Below are 26,743 nucleotides of genomic sequence, written 5' to 3' on the forward strand. Positions count from 1 at the left end.
TTTTTTTTTTTTTTTTTTTGATTTTTCGAGACAGGGTTTCTCTGTGTAGTTTTGTGCCTTTCCTGGAACTCACTTGGTAGCCCAGGCTGGCCTCGAACTCACAGAGATCCGCCTAGCTCTGCCTCCTGAGTGCTGGGATTAAAGGCGTGCGCCACCAACGCCCGGCAAAAAAAGCAATTTTTAAAAAGAATAAAACATAAGCAAAAGTGAAGCTGAGTGTGCTGGCACACACACGCCTGTAATACCAGCACGATGTAGATAGAGACGAGAAGATAATGTTCAAAGCCTGCCTTGAGTAGGTAGTGGGTGTAAGGCCAGCTGGGCTCCATGAGACCCCGTCTCAAAACAAAATGCAAAGTCATATAACAAAGAGTGTAGTGGATTTTAGTAGCTGCCAGAGAGTATTGATAACTTTGTGAAGATGTTCAAATGCATGTTAGAAACAAAGGGGACTGGTCTGGGTGTGGTGGTGCACGCCTTTAATCCCAGCGGTCAGGAGGCAGAGGCAGGAAGGTGGATTTCATCAGTTAAAGACCGGGCTGTTATATAGTCAAGTTCCAGGATAGTCAGGGCTGTAGAGAGAAACCTTGTCTCTAAACTTAAAAAGGCTGCAGAGATGATTCAGTGGTTAAGAGCCTGTCCCACTCTTGTAGAGGACCTAAGTTCAGTTCCCAGCATCCACATCAGGCGGCTCACAACCACTCCAACTCCAGGGGTTCTGATGTCCTTTCTGGACTCTATAGGCATCTGCACTCATAAGACACATTATCAGAGTTAATCAACCACATGCACCCATGCATGCACAAATGCAGGAGAACCCCACATAAATAAAAATAGAAATACATTTTTTTATTTTATGTGCATTTATGTTTTGCTTGAGTGACATGTGAGGGTATTGGATTCCTCTGGAACTGGAGTTACAGATGGTTATGAGCTGCCATGTGGGTGCTGGAGATTGAACCTGGGTCCTCTGGAAAAGCAGCCAATGTTCTTAACTGCTGAGCCATGTTCCAGCCCAGAAGTCTTTTTTAAAAAAAGAAAAAACTAAAACAAAACCAAGAGAGCCTAGAGAGATGGCTCACTGGTTAAGAACACTCCTGCTCTTGCAGAGACTCTGAGTTCAGTTCTTAACACTCACGTGCTGAAAAAAAATGGCCCAGCAGTGGAACGCAAATACTGCTCTGGCAGAAGATCCGAGTTCGGTCTCCTCCACAGCTTCACAACTTCCTACCACTGGAGCTCTTCTGCCTTCCTGTGCACCGGCACTCAAGTGTGCATACCTAAAAGTAACTATATCTTAGGAAAGAGAAACGCTGTACCAGTTAAAGGAGACGTCTTTGCCAACACATTTCCTTTCGTTGGTCATTGTCCTTCTGTGCTGGGCTCTTGCCGTCCGGCTTCGCTCCCAGAAGACCAGATCTTTCTGGGAGGATTCTTCTCTGCTGATGTGACCTGTCTGAAAGTTCAGTCTAGCAAGCATAGTGTCATAGGGCTTTACTGTTTGTTGCCTTTGTGGGACTCGAGGCTTTCCGTTCCTCTCACTCACTTGGGGAGATGTCCTCCTACCTTATTTACCTTGACATTCTCAGACCCCGGAGGTGCCCCCCTGTTTCTGAGTGAGTGGATAAATGAACAACAGTCTTACCAGTTGTAGTAAAAGTGCTTTTGAGAAGCAGCAAGTGTCCAGACTGATGATTACATGACAGACATAAGCCGGGTATTACTTCTATCAGAGTTCATCAGACTCGAAGTATTTTTAAAATTGTATTTGTTTTGAGACAGGTCCCAGCGTATAATCCTGGCCGGCTAGTCTAGAACTTGCTATGTAGAATAGGCTGGCATCCAACTTGGGGATCCACCTGTCTCTGTCTTCCATGTACTGAGATTAAAGGCATGTACCACACCCAGCACTTTTTAAGTTTTTAAATTACATTTATTTGTGTATGAGGGGAGATTTGCACATGTGTGGAAATGATGATGATGTGGAGGTCAGAGGACAATTTGCTGGAAGTGATTTTCTCCTTGTACCATGTGTACCCTGGGAATCGAACTCAGGTGCCAGGCTGGGTGGCAAGCCTCTTCACCACTGGGCCACCTCACCTTCCCTTATTGTTGGTTTTGAGTTTATAAAAATCTGTTGTACTTTAAGGGCACTAAAGTGAATTTAAACACCATTGACACTTCGTCTTTACTTCTTTCAGTGTTGAAGGGGGAGTCTCAGTCTGTAGACCAAGCTGGCCTCAAACCCATCTGCCTCTGCCTCCCCAGTCCTGAGAGTAAATGTGCCACCATGCCCTGATGTTTTGGGTTCTTAAGGTTCATTTTATTTATTTGTGTGAATGTTTTCTTGTTTGTATGTATAAGCACCACATGTGTATTTGGTGCTTGTAAGCCAGAAGGGTGCCAGATCCCGTGGAGCTGGAGGTGAGTACTAAGAACCAAACTCAGGTCCTCTGCAAGAGAGCATGTGCTCTTAACACTGAGCATCGCCCCAGCCTCTAGTTTTTTGTTAGTTTATAATCCTTTTCCTGCCTACCATGCACAGAGCTGAGTTGGATCCCCAGGACTGCCTAAAGCCAGGTGTGATGACACATGCATGTGATCCCAGTTGAGGGCAGCGTGGAGACACGAGACCCTGTCTGGGTGGGGAAACAGGGAGGTGGCTCAGCAGATAAAACCCGCTTGCTGCCAAGCCTGTTGACCTGAGTTTATCCACACTGTGGAAGGAGAGAAGTGTTTCCCACAAGTTGTCCTCCATGTATGTACTCATACTTGCACATATACACAAAATCAATAAATTAATAAAAATTACAGTGAAATGGTTCAAAGAGCCTTGTCCCCAAGCCTGAATTCTAGTCCCGGAACCCGTTTCGTGGAAGGAGAGAGCAGACCCCCCCACAAGTTTTCCCCAGACCTCCACATGCGTGTGCGCACACCCTAAATCATTGCTTTGTTTTCATCTTGTAATTAAAAGAAAATGTCAACAAAAATGACCTTAGAAGTAGGTTTATGGAAATTTTCTTAGTCTGTCGTTTAAAACTAGGAAAGTTGTTTTTATGTATTCTGTAAGTATGCCATTTCCCCAGATGTGACATTCAAGCTGCTTTTGATATCTTTTTGCAGATCTTTGTAGAATTTGATGGCTGTAACTGGAAGCAACACTCCTGGGTTAAAGTTCACGCTGAAGAAGTAATTGTACTTCTGCTAGAAGGGTCGCTTGTTTGGGCACCCCGGAAGGACCCAGTCCTCCTCCAGGGCACTCGGGTCTCAGCTGCGCAGTGGCCAGCGCTGGTGAGTAGCTTTGATTGATTTGGGGGGATGGTTGGAGACATGAGCTCGTGTACTCCAGCCTGGCTTCCAGACAGGCCTTGAGCTCCTCCCCCAGCCTCCGCCTTCTAGGCTGGGATTGCAGGTGTGTACCCCAGCCCGTTTATACCTCGATGGTTGTCAAACCCAAACCCGTACACATGAGGCAGCACTTGATTGTTTTTTCCCTTGTTGTTGTATTTTTTTTTTTTTTTTTTTTTTTTACTTATGGTGTTGGGTATCAGATCTATGGCCTCCTAGGGCCTTTGCAAGTGCTTTACCTCTGAGCTACATCCTGCAGCCCAGTTAATGAGTCATTTTTATTAGATAGGAGCAATTTGACCTTTCTTTTTTTTTCTTTTTCTTTCTTTTTTTTTTGTTTTTTCGAGACAGGGTTTCTCAGTGTAGCTTTGCTCCTTTCCTGGGACTCACTTGGTAGCCCAGGCTGGCCTCGAACTCACAGAGATCCGCCTGGCTCTGCCTCCCGAGTGCTGGGATTAAAGGCGTGAGCCACCACCGCCCGGCCTTGACCTTTTTTCTTATACCTCTAAATATTTACCTCATAGCTATAAACTCTTCAGAAATTGCAAAAAAAAACTACATGCTTTGTCCTTAACAAACTTTGTTCTCAAATTACCAAAGCAATAATTAAGTTCTTTTCTCCTATGTTCTGAAGAAAGGTTGGTATGTATGTATGTATTGGTTTTTTTCAGGATAGGGTTTTACTGTGTAGCCCTGGCTGACCTGGAATTCATTCTATAAACTATACTGGCCTCACACTCACAGAGATTCGCCTGCCTCTGCCTCCCAGGTACTGGGATTAAAGGCGTGCGCCACCACCGCCCAGCTAGTTATCTTTTGTTTTGATTATGTGTATATGTGCGGGTGTGTACATATTACATTTTGTGAGTATCCATTTGTTTCTTTTGTTCTGTTAGCAAATTGTGAGCATGAATGCTGACTTTTAAATCTCAATTTTCCTGTGACTAACCCAAAATAAATAATATACAAAACAAAAATTATATTCAATCTGTTGGTATAGTATTATCTCTTAGTAAACTGCCCTTTCTTTCTTTTTTTTTTTTTTTTTTTTGTTGTTGTTGTTGTTGTTTTTCCAGACAGGGTTTTTCTGTACAGTCCTGGCTGTCCTGGAACTTACTTTATAAATCAGGCTGGCCTCAAACTCAGAGATCCAACTGCCTCTGCCTCCCAGTGCTGGGACTAGAGGCATGTACCACCATACCTGGCTTGCCCCTATTTTTCCGTCCTGCACTTTCAGATGGTGTCTCTCTGAGTTGCCCAGGCTGGTCTAATGGTATATACCTGTAATAGCTGCACTTGGGAAGCGGTGGATCATAAATTTGAGGACAGTGGGTTGTATAGTGAGACTGTCTCAGAAAACAAGAGTGCCTGGTCATAGTCATGTGTGTGTATTCCCAGCATTCAGAAAGCTGAGGCAGGGACATTGATAAGAGTTTATGGTTTTTTTGGGGGGGCGGGGGTTGGTTTTTTTTGTTTGTTTTTTTGAGACAGGGTTTCTCTGTGTAGCTTTGCGCCTTTCCTGGAACTCACTATGTAGCCCAGGCTGGCCTCAAACTCACAGAGATCCACCTGGCTCTGCCTCCCGAGTGCTGGGATTAAAGGCGTGCGCCACCACTGCCCGGCTTTGATATGAGTTTAAGGGACTACACATTGAGACACCCCCCCCCCATATCAAAGCACACGCGCACAAGTGCACACACACACACTTGGCTGGCAGGTTGTCGCACTGGGTGAAGGCATTTGTCGACAAGCCTGACAACTTGAATTTGAACCCTGGAATGCACATGGTGGAAGAAAAATTCTTCCTACAAGGTTTCCTCTGAAATCACAAGTACTGTGGTGCTGCTGTTCATGTTTAAGTGTACCATACACTCTCAGAAAATAAATCAATATAATTAAAGGCGGGTGGGGGAGGAGATTGGAACATATAGCTCATTTGGTAGAGTGCTTGCCTGACATGCATAAAGCCCCTGGTTTTATATAAAGTATCACATAAAAGCTGGTATATTGGTTACAAACCTGTAATCCTAGTACCTAGGAGGTTGGAGGCAGGATCCTAGAGGTTCAAAGTCATTCTTAGTTTATAGAGTGCTCAAGGCCAGCCAGGGCTATCTAAACATGTATTACAGTAATTGTTTTGTTTTGAGATAGGGTCTCACCATGGAACTCTGGCTGGCTTTGTAGATCAGGCTAGACCGAAACTCAGAGCTCCACCTGCCTTTGCCTCTCGGTGCTGGCATCAAAGGGTGAAGGCTGCACCTTTATACCTGGTTATTCCAGGGTTTATAAACCTCACACAGGTGTCAAGAGCTCTAGAAGTGTGTGCAACTTTAGGGGGAGGAGGGGGCCTTCCTTGACCATCTCCCAAGTGCTGGGGTTATTGGCATGACCTAGCACACCGTGACTACAGCTCCTACTCTGGACATTTATAGTTTAGCCCTTATGAAGCCTAGCACTAGATCCCTAGTGACAGTGGTTAGTTTCTTACTCCACTTGCCCTTTTTAGACATAAAAGTATACAAATCAGGTGTGGTAGCTCACACCTCTAATTCCAGCATTTGAGTGGCTGAGGCAGGAGGATTGCTGCAAATTCCTCACAAGCCTGGTCCATAGTGTGAGACCTGAGCCAAAAACCAAACAGACAGAGATTAGAAAATACCGAGCAAGCATAGCCAGGCGTGATGGTGTACACCTTTAATCCTCTGCTTGGGAAGCAGAGGCAGGCAGATTTCTGAGTTCAAGGCCAGCTTGTTCTACAAAGTGAGTTCCAGGACAGCCAAGACTACTCAGAGAAACCCTGTCTTGAAAAGAAAAAAAAAAAAAAAAAAAAAGAAGAAAAAAGAAAGAAGGAAAGTATTAAGCAACCTCTCTCCTTTGCTTTGCTCACTGTGGTTATTTGAGGAGCAGAGGCTGTTTGGAATGCTCCCAAGGCCTTGTTCGTTAGCTTGTCTGTATTCACTGGGAGGAGAGGAGAGTACTAGTGGATGCTTTCTCTGAAGTCAGAGATGCACTGAATCTAATGAACCTAATCAACCTCTTGTCCCTGTCCTGTCCTTCTCAGACTTTCACTCCCCTGGTGGATAAGCTGGGTTTGGGGTCTGTGGTGCCAGTTGAATACCTTGTGGATCGAGAGCTGCGCTTCATGTCAGATGCTAATGGGCTGCATCTGTTCCAGGTACTTGACTGCTCTAGCTAGCCTTGGGCTTATTAGTTATCTCCTTGCTAATTTCCTTGTTGTTTCAAACATGGGTATTTATTCTTTTCTTTTAGCATTACTTTGCTTCCTGTAGTAAATTACCCTGTGCATTTTGAAGTTTTATGCTTCTTTAAAAAGTACATTTGGTGACTGGTGCTTCTTTCTCTTCTGTCTGTCCCCCCACCCTCACCCCCTCTAAAGCCACCCAGGACTTAAGACTACCGTGTAGTAGTAGTTCCTTCCGAAAAATGGGCTTCTGGGTTAGAGAGATGGCTCAGCAGTGTGAGAGCACTTGTCGCTCTTCCAGAGGACTTGAATTCGGTTCCCCACACCACATCCTGAGGCTTCCAGCTGCCTGAACTCCAGCTGTAGGGAACCACTGCCCTCTTCTGGCCCCTGAGGGTGCTTGCACACATGTCACGCACACACACATAAAAGAAGAATATGCATGAATAAATAGAAAAGGGACTTCTCTAAGATGGGACCTAGTTTGGCTTATGTTTACTTTAGTGGCAGATGAGCAGGAATGAGTAACAGCTGGTTCCCATTTAGAAATATTGAAGATATATATATTTACATACAAAGCAAAGGAATAGGCGAATAGTTTAGACCGACTCTCCTCTGAGTTGTAGTTTCCTAAGATACTACTGGCTGGAGACATGGTTCAGAGGTAAGGGCACGTGTTCTTGCAGCAGTGATTCCATCACCCACATGGTGGCTCACAACCACCATGACCTCCCTTCCAGGATCAGATGCCCTCTTCTGACCTCTGAGAGCACTGCATGCATGTGTCGCACACAGACATGCAGGCAAAGCACTCATAAAATAAGTCTAAAATAAAAAATTTTTAAAGAAAGATGCTATTTATTTCTCACTTGTAAGGGCTATCTGAAAGTTGAACATTGTAAAGGTTTTACTCTTTCATTGGAAGAGCTGAGACTGATATTTCCTGAACTACATTCTAGGAGATATTAACGGTAGTTTCTTTGTTAGTCGTCCTTATTAGGGGTCATTCCCTCTCAGCATCCTTGCTTTGTTCATCTTTATGCTCCTTGTGTTTGGGTCTGATTTTTTCATCTACTAAGTTTTATTGCCTTTCATTTTAACATCAGGTGTTTACTTTTATCTTTACCAGATGGGAACAGATGCTCAAAACCAAATTCTTTTAGAGCATGCTGCATTAAGGGAAACAGTTAATGCTTTGATCAGTGACCAAAAGCTACAAGAGATATTCAGCCGAGGTAAGAACAAGCAGTTTTCTGTCCTTGGACTCCATATCAGGTGGGCAGTCAGTGGTGATGGAGAGAATATCTGTAATTAGCTGGATTTCTAAAAAAAGCCCCTTACTCCAGGCCATTCTGTTTAGTGACCCTAGGAATTCTGCTGTGTGAGTTTCTACCATTGGGTAGAGGGTTCAATTTATGTTCTCCATATTGTCCACTAATTAATAGTCCTGACAAACACACACCCCTAGGTCTTCTTTCTGCATTTCAAAACACAAAGTTTTGTGTTTTCTTAAGTGTTTATAAGGAGTTAACCACGTATTAAACAAAACGTCAAGTGATAGAGATTCTGCCATTAGAGAAAACCTTTGCTACTATTATAGTTTTACTTACCACCTGCAGATTTCTCAAGAGCTAAAAGCTGCTAATACCATCCAAGTATATGCCTAAAGAAGTGTAGTAGAATATTATTTTAAGGTGTGTTACTTTTGTTTATGCTGCATGTGTTTAACTCTGTGAAGCTGTGTTACTGTGCCTGTGTAACACACCTGGTGGTCTAATAAAGGTCAAACAGCCAATAGCAAGGCAGGAGAAAGGATAGTTGGGGCTGGCCAGCAGAGAGGATAAATAGAAGGAGAAAACTGAGAGGAAGAGGGAGGAAGAGGGTGGAGTGAAAGGAAGTAGTAGTAGCCAGAGACGGAGGAGGGCTCTGGGGCCAGCCACTCAGCTACACAGCACGCCACGGAGTAAGATTTACAGAAGTAAGAGAACGGGAAAAACCCAGAGGCAAAAGGTAGATGGAATAATTTAAATTTAAGGAAAGCTGGCTAGAAACTAAACCAAGCTAAGACCAGACATTCATAAGTAAGAATAAACCTCAATGTGTGATTTATTTGGGAGCTGGGTGGGGGCCCCCCAAAAAGCAAAAACAAACATCAACAAAGCAGTCTATTAATAGACTTACTGTGCTAGAGTTTGTAGTCAGTGGTAGAGTTCTGTAAAATAGACAAAATCCGAGGGCCTATATTTTCAGCATGAATTGAACCCAATGGCATTTCATTTATAGTTCCTATGGCCAGTTTACCTAATAGCACATTCAACTTAGTGGCCTGGCTTGTTTTGTTTGCTTTATAGCTTAGGCTAGCCTTTCAGAATTTTATGATTGAGGGGAAAAAATAGAATTGGGGACTTAGGAGATTCCTTAGAAATGAAAAGTTTAGCCGGGCGGTGGTGGCGCACACCTTTAATCCCAGCACTCGGGAGGCAGAACCAGGAGGATCTCTGTGAGTTCGAGGCCAGCCTGTGCTACCAAGTGAGCTCCAGGAAAGGCGCAAAGCTACACAGAGAAACCCTGTCTCGGAAAAAAAAAAAAAGAAAAGAAAAGAAAGAAATGAAAAGTTTATAAAACTCAGTAGAACAACAAAACCATGTGTTTCTGGAAAACTAGAGTTGTTCCCTTGGATTCTGCACAGAAAATGCGAAGTGTTTACCTCATGTGGTTAGCCCAAGCATTCAGTTCTAACGGAGCTTTCCTTTAGGTCCCTATAGTGTTCAAGGTCACAGGGTCAAAGTCTACCAGCCAGAAGGAGAAGAAGTGTGGCTCCGTGGTGTTGTAAGCCGTCAGGACTCCATCACCCGTCTCATGGAGGTGTCTATAACTGAGGTGAGGCTCCTACCCTGTAAGAGGTGCAGCCACTGCCTTGGTGAGGTTCACCATTGTTAGAAGATGGCTTCTACCTCGGCCTGTTTCTGAGTGAGCCTGAGGAAGGCCGCATAAGTGTGACCTCATTGTCAGTTAGAGGTAAACATGGAAAACCCCGCTGACACCTGGCAGTGATGGCACATGCACTCAGGAGGCAGAAGCAGTTGGATCTCTGTGAGTTCGAGGCCAGCCTGGTCTACAGAGTGAGTTCCAGGACAGCCAGAAATGTTACACAGAGAAACCCTATTTTGAAAAACAAACAAACAAAAAGCCCATTGACTTCATAGCATTGGGATAATCTTTGAAAGTACTTACAAACTGGGTGGGACTGCACATGCATGTAGTTCCAGCACTCTGGGAGTGTTAATCCCACCAAACAAGAGTAAAGACTCAAATTCTTTGGTCAAATTTTCTGTCGGACAGGAATGTCTCCTTCCGTCAGAGTTTGAGCAAACAGCATTGAACATAGGGGAAGGTAGGGTTTATATAGCCCCCCCACACTTCAAGGCCTCAGGGTTTCCAAGGGTTGGCGGATTTCCAGAAGAATTTCGGTTTCATAGGAATTGGTTGGACATTTCAAAATTATCTGGCAGAACATCTTATGAGGATACGTTCAAGGTGTTAACAGGGCATGTTCAAGGTGTGAGTCAAACTTCATAGAGTGGGGACCACTTCATACTCCAGAAACAGGTTAGAGCACTGTCAAGCTTGAATTTGCTGCAAACAGAAACTTGTTCTAATAATAAACATATTTTTGGTTTATGTGTATGGGTGTGAGTATGTATATACACTGTGTGTGTGTAGTGTGCTCATAGAGCTCAAGAGAGTGGGATTTCCTTAACAGGAGTTCCAGGTAGTTCGGATTTACCATGTGGGCACTGGGTAAACCTGGTGTCAGCCTAGGGCCTCTTCTCTGAAAGAGCAACAAGATCTCTTAAACACTGAACTGTCCCATCTAAAGACAATTTTTTTTTTCTAATGATAGCCATACATGTAAAGTGCATAGTGAAAACTGCCACTCCCTAAGAAATTCTCACTCCCACAGTGGTGCCCACCAGTGTGGTGTTTCCCATAGTCTTCCTAATGTTTTCTAAGTATGTATCTAGAATATATTTTAGTTATATGAAGTAAAGTTGTTTAAGTTAAACTTTAGTGATTGATATGATATGGCACAATTCCTCTTTTGAACATAATTGTATGACATTTGACTCATCCTTTTACAATATGTGTATATTCTAAATGGATATATGATAACTAATTTGTCTTGAGGACTTTTAAAGCATGGGCAGTATTTTCACTAACACAGGTATTGGCACAGTTAGCACCCGTACACATTCTTCCACACGTGTTACTTATTAAGTGAACCCTTAGTGTGGGATGAGAAGGTGCTTTAGCAGTAGAGGCATTTGGTACTCTTGCACAGAGCCTGAGTTTGTTGCCTAGCACCCATGTTGGGGGCTCCTGCCTATAACTCCAGTTACAAAGGACCCCATACTCTCTTCTGGCCATTTGTACTCATGTACACATACCTACATATAAGCAAACATACATACATACATACATACATACATACATACATACATACATACATACATACAAATAAGTATGTTAAAAAGTAAATTCCTGGCTGGGCAGTGGTGACGCACGCCTTTATTCCCAGCTCTTGGGAGGCAGAGGGAGGAGGATCTCAGTGACTTCCAGGCCAGCCTGAACTATTACATAGAGAAACCCTGTCTCAAAAAACTAAATAAATAAATAAATTTAATAAATTCCTTAGTGCGTAATTGCTAGAAATAGAATAAATTTGTACTTTATCACATTGTCACCACCTTTAAAGTTTTTATTTTTTTTCTTTAACAGTTAAGCGCCTCTTTTAATGATTGGTTTTCTCTCTCTCTCTCTCTCTCTCTCTCTCTCTCTCTCTCTATTTATTTATTTCCCGGAGCTGGGGACCGAACCCAGGGCCTTGTGCTTGCTAGGCAAGCGCTCTACCACTGAGCTAAATCCCCAACCCGTGAATAGGAAATCTCTTTTTTTTTGGTTTTTAATGTGTTGTTTTTGTTTTTTTTTGTTTTGGTTTTTTTTGGTTTTTCGAGACAGGGTTTCTCTGTGCAGTTTTGCGCCTTTCCTGGCACTCGCTTTGGAGACCAGGCTAGCCTCGAACTCACAGAGATTTGCCTGCCTCTGCCTCCCGAGTGCTGGGATTAAAGGCATGCACCACCACTGCCCAGCCTCTTTTAATGATTGTTGGCTTAGAGATGCAGAAATTTAAATGAATATTGCTAAGGTATTATTAGATCATAGACATTATTAGATCAAAGACATACTTAGATCTTGAATTGACTCAGTTCTTTAATTCATTAACTTAACAAATATATTAATCTTTGCCAAATTCTAGATGTTATTTCCAATACTGTTACTGGACATCACTCTTCTTAGGAAGTTTTCCATCTCTGTAGGAAAGTACAAATAAATAGATGTTGTATATTGGATGTGGTTCACTTGTTCCGTGGAAAGAAGACACAGAGGCACCTTAGCAAAGGGTTTTTTTTTTTTTTTTATTGTTACACAACTCACACCTTTAGCAAGTTAATTTCCATATACCAAAACCTCTTATCTAAGTTCCCCCAAAGGGACAATGCCAAAGGCAAGTTCTCAGTTAAGAGGCACCTCGGTTTGCTGGGTTCTCTGCCAGCCAAGTTCTGCATAGGCTTTGCACCTTTAGGAAACTGAGACAAGATTGACATTTCAAATGGAAGGTACTGGAGACAAAAAGGCTAATTAAAGCTAGGTGCTACCACTCTGGAATCAAACCATCTGCGGCTCAGCAGGAGCTCTCCTTACAAATAGATACCTGTATTGTTAAGGAAAATGTATATATAGTATTCTATTTTGGTTGTCAAGGTATTAAATATCTTTCCCCCTTTCTTTATGTGTTGTGCTTCCTGCTCTGTAGACCGGTGAGATGAAGTCAGTAGACCCCAGACTCATCCACGTGATGCTGATGGACAGTTCAACACCACAGAGTGAGGTACAGTAATAGTCTCGGGAGACTTGTGAGCTTGTGTTGTTCCTCTGCCCTGGGGATCCCTGGTTACATGGTTTCCATGAATGCCCTGGAGTTGCTGGGCTCTGCCATGCTTTTCTGTTTTCTCTCTGATTGTCTAGTTAAGAAAGAACCACCTTAGGAAAAAAAACCTAGTTTGAGCAAACCTTTCAAATTAAAGCTATGTCCTCCCCTACTTATAAAATCCATGGCCTCTTTCTTCTTATATTCTCCCAGGACAAGTTAATAGATAGTTAAAACTGATGAACAATAGTAATAATAATGGCTTACCCAATAATAGGAAATAAAAGAAAAGCTGTATCCTCCCTACCCCTAATCAGGCCCCAGTGCGCTCCGAGATAGACTGAAATTCTATCTTTCGTACTGAAATCAAATTAAACAGATGCCTGGTTCAGTGCTCTGCATATAGTGGTTTGTTTTATAATGACCATGAACCAGGCCAACTTTTGGTTCATTCAAAATTATTATAACAAACAACAACAACAACAAAAAGCTATATTAAACGTCTGCCTGAGCCAGCCAGACCTGACAATGAATCCCAGCACATTGATGGTCAAGCAGGAATATCAGGAGTTCAAGGCTAGCCTGGTTTACTTGAGGCCCTGCCTCAAAAGTTTTTTGTTCTTTTGAGACAGGGTTTCTCTGTGTATCCTTGGCTGTCCTGGAACTCACTCTGTATTTTAGCCCAGGCTGGCCTTGAACTCACAGAGATCCTCCTGCCTCTGCCTCTGCCGCCTCGCTCATTCTTTCTTGACAAGTATGCAGTCCTTCCTTTCCCACTGAGACAGGATCTGGGTCTGTCTGGTACTCACTGTGTAGACTGGGCTGGCCTGGAGATCCACCTGCTTTTGCCTCTCAAGTGTCGGGCTTAAAGGTGTGGGCCGCCACGCACTGCTCTGCAGCCGTCCTTGCTGGAACAAGGTCAGAAGGAAAGAACCAGGTTAAATTTAACAGCTCCTTAGTAACATTACCATGAATAGGATAAGCCCTACTGTATGTGTTTGGCTGTGAATACCTATTGCTTTGATGATGTATTGAGCTCTGCTGTTCCTTTCTATATTTCATTTGTTTGCTTATGTACTTAGTATATAATTGGTACTGCTCAGTTGGTTAGATAAAACTGGAGAGCCTGTATAGGTCTCACTGCCCTGTGCCATCTGCTCATATCTGAGCAGCTCAGCATAATAGGACCTACATCTGTTGTTTAGAGAATGGTAGAAAACTGCTCTGAGCCAGGTCTGCAGTTTGGCCGTCAATTAGAGACTGGATCTAGGAACTGGAGAGATAGTTCAGAGATAGCACTGGCTGTTCTTCCAGAGGTCCTGAGTTCGATTCCCAACAACCACGTGGTGGCTTACAACCACCTATAGTGGGATCTGGTGCCCTCTTCTGGAATAAAGGAGTACATGCAGATAGAGCACTCATACATAAAATAAATAAATATCTTTTTAAAAAAATGAACGAAACTAGATATGTTTTTTAGCTGAAGGTATTGGTTCTTTCCTTTTTGGCTTTGTCATGGTATGACTACTATATTCTTGACTAGCAGTACAATTATTATTGATAATGTGCTAAGTTTGGTTTTTGTTTTTTCTTTTTCTTTCTTTTTTTTTTTTTTTTTTTTGTTTGTTTTTTGGTTTTTCGAGACAAGATTTCTCTGTGTAGCTTTGGAGCCTATCCTGGAACTCACTCTGTAGACCAAGCTGGCCTTGAACTCACAGATATCCACCTGGCTCTGCCTCCCAAGTGCTGGGATTAAAGGCGTGCGCCACCACCACCACCACCACCACCACCACCACCACCCAACGTGTGCTAAGTTTTATAATAACCCCTTTTAGACATCCAAGATCAATCCCCTCATCTCCTTTAAGTGTGAGAACGAGTGAATGAACAAGAAAGAATATATCTCAGTAAACATGCTTCTGCAGTTAGACTGAAAACTTGCAGAATGGATAGTTTTAAATGAGGATGAAATAAAAACTATACTCAACCAAGTGTTTTCAGTTCTTGAATAAAATTATGGTAAACTTAGGTAATTTTTTCCAGAAATATGATAGGTGCTTAGTCATGGTGAGTATGTTATTATTTGTTCATACCTGTTATTTATCTCTGTTGAAACTTGGGTAATATTACTAGAAGTATGGAGAAATGGAAGTAAATCTTGAGTGGTGGTTTTTGTTTTGTTTTGTTTTTTGAGTTTTACAGGAGGGGCTGGAAAAATGGCTCACAGGACAAGAGCATTTACTGTTCTTGTAAAGTTCCTAGGTTCAGTTCCCAGCGCTGACATGCTGGCCCATAATCTCCTTTAACTCCAGTTCCAGGGATCAGCATGCCCCTTCTGGCCTCCAAAGGCCACATGCACATGGCATATGTACATGCACTCAGGCATACACACATGCATAAAATAAATCAATCTTTAAAAAACAAATAAATTTTACAAAAAAATTAAAGGAGAAAAAATGAAGATGGTAAAAAAGAAAAAAAATACAGAAATTGGAAAGAAAAAATTGTTTTTTCTTTTAAAACAGGGTTTCTCTATGTAGCCCTGGCTGCCTGGAACTCTCTGTAAAGCAGGATGGCCTCAAACTCAGAGCTCTGCCTGCCTCTGCTGGGACTAAAGGCGTACACCACTCCACCTAGCTCCAAGGAAATTTTAAGTAACTTAAAAGTTGACATACCAGATACAGTGACCCCAGGAAAGATATGGCCGTATAAGTATTGATAGTAGTGGGACAGGTTTATTAAATGGTAAGTGTTTATCGCTACACAGAGCTAGCTTATTACCACCTCAGTACTTTCAGTGTTTCTGAATCAGCTTACTGGGAATTGTCCCTCCTGACTCTATCTTCTTAGTTGTCTGGCCTCTCAAAGACATCATCAGTAGTGTGAGATACTAGAAAGGGGGTTTGTGGTCTGGTCCTCTTTTCCCCATTCCCTGACAAAGGTTTGGATATGGTCTGGAATCAGCTGAGACTTAGAGTGTCTGTGTGCACCTCAGTTCTGTCAGGTTGGCCTTTCCTCGTCAGGATTCACACATTTGGGGCTGAGTGATTTCTGAATGGAGGAATTTTGCATGTCAGTACTTGAATGCAAACCTGTCAAAACCAGACAATGTGGTGCCCATGTAACCCCAGCACTGGGGGCAGAGGCGGAAGCTCTGAGTCTGAGGCTAACCTGAGGTTTACATAGGGACTTCTAGGCTGTTCAGTGTGACCTAGTGAGCTCCCCCTCTCAAAAGAATACAGAGAAGTCAGTCATTTTTTAACTTTTTAAAAACAGTATTCATTTTATGTGAATGGATGTTTTTGCCTGCATGTATCCCTGTGCACCTGAGCATGCCTGGTGCCCTTGAATGTCAGAAGAGTTCATCGGATCCCCTGGAAGTGGAGTTGCAGGTGGTTGAGAGCTGCCACGTGGGGGTGGGGGTCAACTCCAAGTCCTCTAGAGGAGCAGCCCCTCCTACCCACTGAGTCTTCTCTCCAGCCACCACCACCACCACCACCACCCTGGCCCAACCTTTTTTTTTGCTTGTTTTGTTTTTTTTTTTTTAATTGGTTTTTTTTGAAACAGGGTTTCTGTATGTAACAGCTCTAGCTGTCCTGGAGCTCGCTTTGTAGACCAGGCTGGCCTCAAACCCACAGAGATCCGCCTGCCTCTGCCTCCCCAGTGCTGGGGGATTAAAGGTGAGCGCCACCACCTCCTGGCTGAAAAATTCTTTTGAAGAGATGCTAGAGAGATGGTTCAGCAGTTCAGAGCACTGGCTGCTCTTTCAGAGAACTGGTGTTTAGCAACTAGAACCCAGATCAGGCAGGTTACAACTGCCTGTAACTCCAGCACCAGGGGATCCTGCCCCCACTCCTGGCCTTTGAGGGTACCTGCTCACATATGGAAGACACATGGCACACATACACACATACATGAAACTTACAGCAACAACAACTCAGGGAGATAAATGTGCCATCGTTATTTCATTATTGGACAAATATGCTCCCAGCCTAGCTCTGACAATTTGTTTTGTAGCAGAAATTCCACAAATTGTTGAAATGCTCAAAAAAATTTTTTTTCAAAAAATGGCTGTGAAGTAGTATATCTTACCTGCAGGCATTTACCAAGGAAAGGATCCTCTAGTCGCTACTGTCTGAAATGTGTGTATCTAAAGAGTGAGCTGCCAGAGGACTGGAATTTTCCAGTCTTAGAGCTGGCATCAAAACTGTGCCTGCCTTATCTGCTTCTAGGGATGGGAAAGCACTGACAGCTGATGGTTTTCACAGGATGGAAGACCCCTCACAATAAACCTCTTTTGAATTTTGTTTTGTAGGGGGGTACCATAAAAGCAGTAAAATCTTCCAAAGGAAAGAAGAAGAGAGAGAGCATAGAGGGGAGAGATGGCCGGAGGAGGAAAAGTGCTTCGGACTCTGGGTGTGACCCTGCTACAAAGAAATTGAAAGGAGACAGGGGTGAAGTAGACAGTAAAGGGAGTGATGGAGGTGAGGCAAGCCGAGGGCCCTGGAAAGCAGCTAATGCCAGTGGAGAGCCAGGGCTGGAGCACAGAGCCAAGCAGCCGCCGTCTACATTTGTTCCCCAGATTAACCGCAACATCCGCTTTGCCACTTACACCAAAGAAAACGGCAGGACTCTGGTGGTGCAGGACGAGCCCGTAGGTGGGGACGCGCCTGCACCTTTCACTCCATATTCTTCAGCCACAGGTCAGACACCTTTGGCCCCAGAGGTGGGTGGAGCTGAAAACAAAGAGGCAGGAAAGACACTGGAACAAGTTAGCCAGGGCTTGGTGGCTTCAGCAGCTGTAGTCACCACCGCCAGCTCCACCCCAACTACGGTGAGGATCTCAGACACTGGCCTTGCATCAGGGACTGGGCCGGACAAACAGAAAGGCAGCTGGTCGCAGGCCTCAGGAGAGGTGAGTGGTCTCAGGGCAGACTTGGCAGATGTGCGTTAACCCTCCCACCCCCGTCATTGTGTATAAACACAGTGAAAGGCATCTCAAATGCCCCGAGGAAGGAAGATTTCTGATACGGATTTAAATCTTACTCTGCTCATTTGGCAAATGTGTATTTTTTAATAATAACTTTATCAGCTCTTAAAAGTCATCTGAACAGTTGAGCTAATTAAAAACTAGAAGACAATTCAATTGAATGAGATGTGGAAAAGTTCTGGTGGGGGAAATCTCTTCCTCAGTTATGTGTTCCTGGGACTCTGAGAGGCAAATTCATGAACTGTAGTATTGATGACAGTGAACCCCATCATGAAGGCTGTGCGTACAAGCTGCTCTAACCCTGTCTTCAGTTTTGTTTCTGTGGTAGTTTCCCTCGTGGGGGGCTTGTTGCTATTGTTTGATACGGCCGTTTAAAGAGCAGTACTGTACAATCTGATGGATTTAGTCACAGTATATCCAGTTGACTGTATATCATTATGTATGAGCTAAAATGGACAATATAAAAATTAGTTTTACATGGTCTTTGACCCAAGTTTGGTCACCAAAGTATAGTTTATGATGTTAGTCACATTTTTCTTTCAAACTGTTAACTCATACTAGAATATAAAATCCTTGACTTTTAAAAAAATGAAAGAAAAAAAATAAAAATAAAAATATAAAAAGTTGGCGGCTAGAGAATTGCTCAGCAGTTAAGAGTCCTGGCCGCTCTTGCAGAGGACGGGGTTTCAATCCCCAGGACCCACACAGTGGCTCATAACTGACTAATTCTGGTTCAGGGGCCCTGATACCTTCTGGCCTCTGCAAGCCTCTGTGTGTGGTATGCTGACAGACATCCAGGCAGGCAGAACACTCAGACACAAAATAAAAATAAATAAGTCTTTAAAAAACAAAACAAATATACAAGTTGGATATGGTGTCATGTTCCTGTTGTCTCGGGTACTAAGGAAACTGAGGCAGAGGGATTCATTTGAACCAGGAGTTTAAGACAGTTAGCCTGGGCAATGTAAGACTTTGTTACAAAGTTAAAAGAAAACCCAAACAAAAAATTGTATATAGAAAACTGCTGTGTGCTAAGTCCTTTATGTTATGTATGAAAACCAGGCATGGAGGTTTAGGACCCCTATAGTCATGGCACTCTGGAGGTAGCAAGAAGGTCAGAAAGTTCAAGGTTATTCTCAGCTACCTAAAGAGCTTGAGGCCAGCCTGGGCTACATGCAACCCTGTCTAAAAAGAAAAATCCCTATTTGGAGGAGCTCACCTACTAAAGAAAATGGGATCATTTCAAGTATAGGAATGCCAGGTAAAAATGGCATTTGGTTGAGGGTGTAGCTCAGTAGGAGAGCACTGGATGGTTAGGTGTAGGATCCAGGCTTCAGTCTCTGGCACTACAGAAAGCCACTCTGAAAACCCATGGCTTATCGATTTCAGTTGACCTCTTCCCTTTCCTAGCAAGTGAAATGTTTAAATCCTTAGTATTCAAGGATAGGGAGGGAGACGAAAAGCCCAGACAGAAGAGAAGGCCTGTAAATATAATGCTGTTTTTAGTGTTCTCTGTCAGGTTACCAGTGTTAGCCAAAGACCCGGATGGCTCTTAGGTGGACTTCTAGTGGAGATAAGTTGTCATAGTGCCTAAGTTATTTCACATTAGCACTGTGTCAGTGTTAGAATGAGTGTAAATGGGCTTATAGAACAAATTTTATGTGCTACGAAATGCTGCTTCTTGAAGTAGAAAAGATGAATAAATGTAAGTAATATGAGTTTAAAGGGTATTTCTTTGACTGGGTTGGAGGGCTAGGGATCTAGTTCATTGGTAGAACACTTGCCTAGTATCTTACAGTCCAGGTAGGTTCAATCCCTAGTCCTCCCCACCCTCACTTCACCCCTACAAAAAAGTCAGATGGCTTGGAGAATTTCTGGTCTGGCGAGCACTTTATTAATGTTCCATCCTGCCTTGTAGAATCCAAGTATAGCCATGAATGTTTCCATTACGGTTGCTTAATCTGAAATAGAGAAACTGAGAGGCCACCAAGAAATTTCTCCTAAAACTGAGTCGCAACAGTTTTCATCCCTTTCTTATAAGATGAGGATTTGGAATTTAATCATCTGAAGGAGGAGCAGCCAAACTACTACCACTCACGTGCTGTTTGCTTCAGTAGTGAAGTATGAGCTCCTTAGAGTCCTTAGAGCCCCGCAGCTGCTGGGGAAACAGCTGGAGAGCCGGGACTGTCAGCCTCTGCTCTCTTCACGCACTGGGGTGTGTCGGTGCTTGTGTAGGACTTTTTAACTCTGAAATGTCCTAAAGCCGTCTTGGTAGCAAATATCTGCTGAAGACAAGCGATTGGTATTTTAGGCTTCTTTGCTATTCTGAAGAAAATTCACCGTTGTAACCATTAAAATGTATAGTTCTGTGGTGTTAGTATGTTAGTGTGTTAGTGTGTTAGTGGTGTTAGTGTGTTAGTGGTGTTAGTGTGTTAGTGGTGTTAGTATGTTAGTGGTGTTAGTGTGTTAGTGGTGTTAGTATGTTAGTGGTGTTAGTGTGTTAGTGGTGTTAGTATGTTAGTGGTGTTAGCGTGTTAGTGGTGTTAGCGTGTTAGTGGTGTTAGTATGTTAGTATGTTAGTGGTGTTAGCGTGTTAGTGGTGTTAGTACACCCACGGTGTTAGAAAGCTAGAACCATCACTAGTTGCGGAGATTTTCCTCAAACCAGAAGAATACACCATATTTCGGTTATGGAATAATTTTTATTTTCAATATTTTAAAGTGAATTTTAGGTATATCATTCTCTTTTTAATAGTACATGATTTGCAAGCCAGGTGCTAGGATCCCAGTATTACTAAATTAAACCAATAATAAGAAAGGGCTCCTATGAGTGTGTCTGTTTATATATATTAGGTCTGGGTGTCTAATGCACATGAAAATGTCCTATAGTCATTCACATGGAAGTTAAGGAAGAAATGTCAAAATGTTTCTTTCATTCTTTAATTTGTTATCCTAAATGTTTGTTTCACAAATATTTCAATATACACATTTTCATTTGGGGAGCCTTAATTGAAAAGGTCTCAGTAACTTTTAGCCTCCTGTGAATTAGACTCTCTAGTATTAGTTGAGCATCTGTTCAGTGTAAGTTGACTTGAGCAGGGCATGTGGTGCCCATCCCAAATCCCAGCACTAGAAAGGCAGACACTGGAGCTCTGGGAGTTCAAGGCCAGCCAGGACTACATAGACCCTGTCTCAAAATAGTAATTAATTAAGTTGACATGAACCTGTAATAGGTGGCTGGTTTCCAAAAAGATCCATTTTATGAAATTTAAAATTAATAAAATTCTTTAATGTACAGGGAGTTGTAATAAAAGTGAAATAACTTTGTAATGTGTGCTGTTTACAGCAGCTTAAATAAATAAAACTATTTAGAGGGCTAGATAGCTTATTGGCAAAGTGCTTGCCTAGCATACACAAAATCCTGGGTTCGGTCCCCACTGCCTCAAAGCAGGCGTGTTGACGCACACCTGTCCTGTAACCTCAGCATTTGTTAAGTAGAGGCAGGAAGATCAGAAGTTCAAGGTCATTCTGGACTACATAGGGAGTTTGAGGCCAGCCTGGGCTACTTGAGACCATGTCTCAAAAAGCAAAGCAAAGCAATGCCTTTCTGTAATAGGACATTTAGGAAGTAGATTGATTTACATAACAAAGTAAGAATTGACTGTTCAGGAACCCTTTCCCCCAGTTCCCTAATGGAATCTCCTTCCAACTACTGTAGATCCTAAGACTGCCTCGCATCACACTGCCTTCCAGCTAGACAATGACCAGTTGAGTAGCAGATTGATGACATCCTGCCATCTCTGGCTCACCTTGCTAAAGTAAAGATGACTTCTGTGGTCTGTGGCCAGTTTCCTCCCTCCTCGTGCTAGTGAAATTCAGTTCTAAGAACAGGTTCATAAAATACAGGAGAGAAGAGTTGATTGGCTTATGGAAATGTTGCTTTACCAATAGCCGTGACAAAGAAAGATGAGTAGGTTGTAGCCAGCATCACTAACTGGATCTACAATCTTCCTTCCAGAATTCAAGAAGCTCTAGTCTGGCCTCTCCGGGGTTTGGAGCGTCTCTCTCAAGTTTGACACAGCCGCTGCCGTTTGGAAGTGGAAGGAGCCAGTCCAATGGGGTGTTGGCCCCAGAAAACAAGCCTTTGGGCTTCTCTTTCAGCTGTAGCTCTGCACCAGAGTCTCCGAAGGACTCGGATCTCTCCAAGAACTTGTTTTTTCAATGCATGTCCCAAAATTTACCCAGCAGTAACTACTTCAGCACGGTTTCAGAGAGTGTGGCTGAGGATTCCTCTAGCAGGGACTCCTTCAAACAAAGCCTTGAGAGCCTGAGCTCAGGCCTGTGTAAAGGCAGATCTGCTCTTGGGGCAGACACTAAGCCAGGTCCCAAGGCTGGCAGCTCTGTGGACCGAAAAGTGCCTACAGAGTCTATGCCCACCCTCACTCCAGCCTTCCCACGGAGTCTCCTAAACACCCGCGCCCCAGAGAGTCATGAAAATCTATTTTTACAGCCCCCCAAACTGTCCCGAGAAGAACCTTCTAACCCTTTCCTGGCGTTTGTGGAGAAAGTCGAGCACAGCCCTTTCAGCAGCTTCGCGTCTCAGGCGTCAGGCAGCTCTTCCTCTCCTACCGCTGTCACCTCAAAGGCGACACCCAGCTGGCCCGAGTCGCACTCCTCGGCAGAGTCTGCATCTTTAGCAAAGAAAAAAACCCTCTTTATTACAACTGACTCCTCCAAGCTGGTGTCTGGTGTCCTGGGCTCAGCTCTCAGCACCGGGGGCCCAAGCCTCTCTGCCATGGGGAATGGCCGCCCCAGCTCACCCACCAGCAGCCTCACCCAACCCATCGAGATGCCTACTCTCTCCTCCAGCCCCACAGAAGAGAGGCCAACTGTGGGGCCTGGCCAGCAGGACAATCCTCTCCTCAAAACCTTCAGTAACGTCTTTGGCAGGCACTCAGGCAGCTTTCTGCCCTCCGCAGCAGAGTTTTCCCAGGAGAACAAAGCTCCTTTTGAAGCTGTGAGGAGGTTCTCATTGGATGAACGAAGCTTGGCTTGCAGACAGGACTCAGACTCCAGCACCAACAGTGACCTGTCAGATCTGAGCGACTCAGAGGAGCAGCTGCAGGCCAAGAGCGGCCTGAAGGGGATTCCAGAGCACCTGATGGGGAAGCTAGGCCCCAACGGGGAGCGCAGTGCCGAGCTGCTGCTGGGCAAGGGCAAAGGCAAGCAGGCCCCCAAGGGCCGGCCTCGGACTGCTCCCTTGAAAGGTGAACCTGCTGGGGCCGGAGCCGGGCTTTGCACTAATGGCAGATGATTTGGTGGAAATTCGTAATCTCGCAGCATTCCACAGCCGAAAGGGCCTGACAGAGTCCCTCATCAAAGCTGGTGCAGGGCACCGTGGTTCTTGTGTTCTCACTGTTAGGGTTTTCTGGCCACAAAGAAAATTCTTGATCTTATCGGTCTTTTCTTTACATTGGGGACTAAGTGTCCGTGTATATCCCCTCCCTTTCTACTTCAGTTTAGACCATCTTTAAATTTACTTCAGGGAGATACGAGAGGTAGTCACTGACCCCATGGTACCCTTTTGTAGATTTGATGAAGCAGAGAGATTCACGGCCTCAGTTTCTTCTCCCTCAAGACACTTAGCTCCTACCAGAGTCCAGTAACCACGACAGGGTAGTGTGGAGAGCCTAGTGGTAAAAGCAGCCCTTTCCTTCGGGGATTGACAGCCTTGGGAGCCCAGCTTCCGGTGGTGGCTGCCTTCTCTCTCCCTGTGGGCTTTCTCACGCCCAGACCTGCTGTTTCCACTTCTGAGTCACGTGACGCAGGTTCTCTGTGGCTCTCAGGTCCCAGAAGAAGCCTTGTTGCTCCCTGCTCTTTCTGTCCGTTAGACCCCTCCGGAGCACAGTGAGACAGCTCAGGTCAGGACTGTTAGTGGACCTTCCTCCTTCCTCCTGTGAGAGCCTTTCTCCTTCCCCAGTTGGCCAGTCGGTGCTCAAAGACGTGAGCAAGGTGAAGAAGCTGAAGCAGTCTGGAGAGCCCTTCCTGCAGGACGGCTCCTGCATCAACGTGGCCCCTCACCTGCACAAGTGTCGGGAGTGCCGCCTGGAGAGGTACCGCAAGTTCAAGGAGCAGGAGCAGGACGACTCCACCGTAGCCTGCCGCTTCTTCCACTTCCGGAGGTACCAGGCTGCCCTGCCTGCCTCGCCCCCAGTTTCCATTAGTCTGCAGTGCCTCCCACCCTCTCTTCCCCGGGATCCACAAGGTGTCTTGTCATCCTTCTCGCTCTCCTTACCCTTCGCTCTGAGAGTCTGTGGAGGCTGTCAGAGTGGTCGGTCACCCAGTGGGTTATGAAATGCCATGTGACTTTGTCCTTAGAGAATGGAGATGAACAGTTTAGCTGTGACCCTGTGCTGTTCCCGGAGTTATTCTCAAGTCGGGTCCATTTGAAGTTGGTGGTCTAAGCAGGACTCAGTTTATATTACAGACCCGCCTGACCACCTGCCCTTCTTTAGTGGTAGAGTAACCTGAGAGATGGGGGAAGATTGGGAGGTAGTGTGAAGTTTGATTTTTCCTTTGGTTTTCTGTTGGCTTGGTTTGGGGAACAGGTCTTTCTTGTGTCTTCAGTGTGGTTTTGAACTAGTGGAATGTCTGCCCTCAGCCATCCAAGTGCTGGGGTGACAAGATGTCTGCTCCCACACTTGACTAAGAGTCTTTACTTACTGAATAAGAAATCCATTTCTCAGCCTTTTTGACTAAGATCAGGTAAAGAAATATAAATTGTTCATTGGTTTGGCATGAATTCCTTTATCTATCAGGCCATTATTGTGTAAACCATTTCCCCCCGTGGATTCAGGAGCAAAGAAAGCCCCAATTCCATCCCTGTGGTTTGGAGAAGAGGAAGAAGTCTAAAAAGAAAGCATTCTGTCACAGGGCTAGAGCAGCCACATGTGGTTCCCAGCACCCTTGTTGGGAGCCTCCTAACGCTCCAGCTCCTACTCCAAGGGACCCGCACACACCTGGCCCATGTGCACACACAGATGCACATGTGCTTAAGATTAAAATAAGTCTGGGCTGGAGAGAGCTTACTAGCGGTTAAGAGCCCTGGCTGCTCTTCCAGAGGACACGGGCTCAGTTCTCAGCACCCACATGGCGGCTCACAGCTGTCTGTAACTCCAGTTCCAGAGGATCCACCTCCCCTACACAGACATACATGCAGGCAAAACACCAATGAATATGAAATAAAAGTAAATAAAAATTTTTAAAATTATATATTAAAAAAAGATGAAAATAATTCTTTTGTTTTTCAAGACAGGGTTTCTCTTTGTGTAGCCCTGGCTGTCCTAGAACTTGCTCTGTAGACCAGGCTGGCCTCAGACTCAGAGACTCTGCCTGTCTCTGCCTCCTGAGAGCTGGGATTAAATTCGTACTCCACCACTGCCCAGCAAAAATAAATCTTTAAAAATATGTTATATATACAAAAAGAAATCTGGTTATCTGAGGCTTAAAATCAACAAAAAGATAGTTGACATTTTGGGGGGGGCTAGAGAGGCTTGTTTCTTTGTTTGTTTGAAACAGGATCTTACTGTGAGCCCTGGGTGGTCTTGAACTCACCAGAGATCCACCTGCCTCTGCCTCCTGAGTACTGGGGTTAAAGATGCACACCACCACTAGTCAGGTAGTGGTGGCGCACACCTTTAATCCCAGCTTTTGGGAGGCAGAGGCAGGTGGATCATTGAGTTTGAGGCCAGCCTGGCTACAGAGGGTTCCAGAACAACCAAGGCTACACAGAGAAACCCTGTTTCAAAAAGAAAAATATGCATACCACCATGTCTAGCCCAAGAGAGACAAACTATTTGAACTACGATACGTGGAAGCAAGTTCATCCTTGAGGTGGCACCATTGCTGGTAGAACTAGGGTGGGTACTAGGATGAGCAAAGGGCAGAGAACTCGGGACAGGTCTGTGTTTTCCTTGTTGCTTGTTTGTTTGGAGGTGGGTTATCGTGTGCCCCAGGATAGCCTTGAGTTCCCTCTGAAGGTGAGGATGAACTTAAGCTCTGATACTCCTGCCTGCCTCCTAAGTGCTAGGCGTACAGGCCTGTCACACCTTGCCCTGTTGAGTGGTGCTGAGGACTGAACCCAGGGCCTCCTGCAGCTGGGTCGGCACTCTGCCAACTAAGTAAGCTAAAGCTGATGGGTCCATGTTTTGAAGGACCACTCCGGGAGCCTTCGCTTTTGTGTGGTGAGTGCTTGACGGTATGTTGGTGTGTGTGCGTAATCCCAACACTCTGGAGGCGGAGGTAGGAACATCAAGAGTTTGAGGCTTGCGTTGATTATGTAGTAAATTTGAGGCTAGCCTGGACTACATGAGGCCCTGTCTTGAAAGAGAAAGAATTAGAGGACTTGATGCCTTTGAGTTGGGGAAAGGCATAGGATATACATAGAGATGCTGACCTTGAATGGGAGCATATTTAAAATGGCTCAGCCGGGCGGCCTTTAATCCCAGCACTCATGAGGCAGAGCCAGGTGGATCTTTGTGAGTTCGAGGCCAGCCTGGTCTATAGAGCGAGATCCAGGAAAGGCGCAAAGCTACACAGAGAAACCCTGTCTCGAAAAAAAAACAAAAACAAACAAACAAACAAAAGGCTCATCAGATAGAGAACTTGGGTCTGTTTGCAGGAAGCTCTGTCGGTGAGGGGGTAGGAGGAGCTTAGAGATATTCTCCGTATGATAAGAGGTAAAGGAGAGGGTAATACTGCAGCTGTGAAAAGAAAGCCTGAGACTAGAATCTTGCAGAGAGAGTGCACCAGTGGACCACCATGACTGCTGGGCAATAAGAAGGGCCCATCTAAGGTTTAAGTGTGATGATGAAGTTGTCTCTGCTTTTTCCCTAGTCCATTTGGTGGCGTGGTTGCAGGTCCGTAACAGATGGATGGGAAAATTCAGGACAACTCTAATGGTGTAATGGGAGCTTTTTAAAGAATGGAGACTTACTAAGCTTTCTACTAGCAAAAACCACATGTAGTTTGTCTGCGCTGGTTCCGCACACACAGATTTAAATGAGTGGACTGAAAACTTACATGTATGCTAAACCTGTAGAAACTTTGTTTTTCCCATACTGTTTTTATATTTACTTACTTATTTGGGGGACTTACTTATTTGGCTAGAGAGATGACTCAGTGGTTAAGAGCACTGACTGCTCTTAACAGAGGAC

At 44.4% G+C, this 26,743-nt stretch overlaps 1 protein-coding gene across 1 annotated transcript in view; it reads left to right on the forward strand.

Annotated features, from left to right (window-relative positions):
• Kdm3b (lysine demethylase 3B) overlaps positions 1-26,743 on the forward strand; it is a 62,836-nt gene that overhangs the window by 11,337 nt on the left and 24,756 nt on the right. Inside the window, 8 exon segments of the mRNA XM_028886789.2 lie at positions 3,124-3,291; positions 6,410-6,523; positions 7,680-7,785; positions 9,306-9,430; positions 12,426-12,500; positions 16,855-17,454; positions 21,547-22,795; positions 23,509-23,710. Coding sequence (XP_028742622.1) covers positions 3,124-3,291; positions 6,410-6,523; positions 7,680-7,785; positions 9,306-9,430; positions 12,426-12,500; positions 16,855-17,454; positions 21,547-22,795; positions 23,509-23,710 — 2,639 coding nt within the window.

Source organism: Peromyscus leucopus, chromosome 19 (assembly GCF_004664715.2).
Source record: "Peromyscus leucopus breed LL Stock chromosome 19, UCI_PerLeu_2.1, whole genome shotgun sequence".
Taxonomy (NCBI): domain Eukaryota; kingdom Metazoa; phylum Chordata; class Mammalia; order Rodentia; family Cricetidae; genus Peromyscus; species Peromyscus leucopus.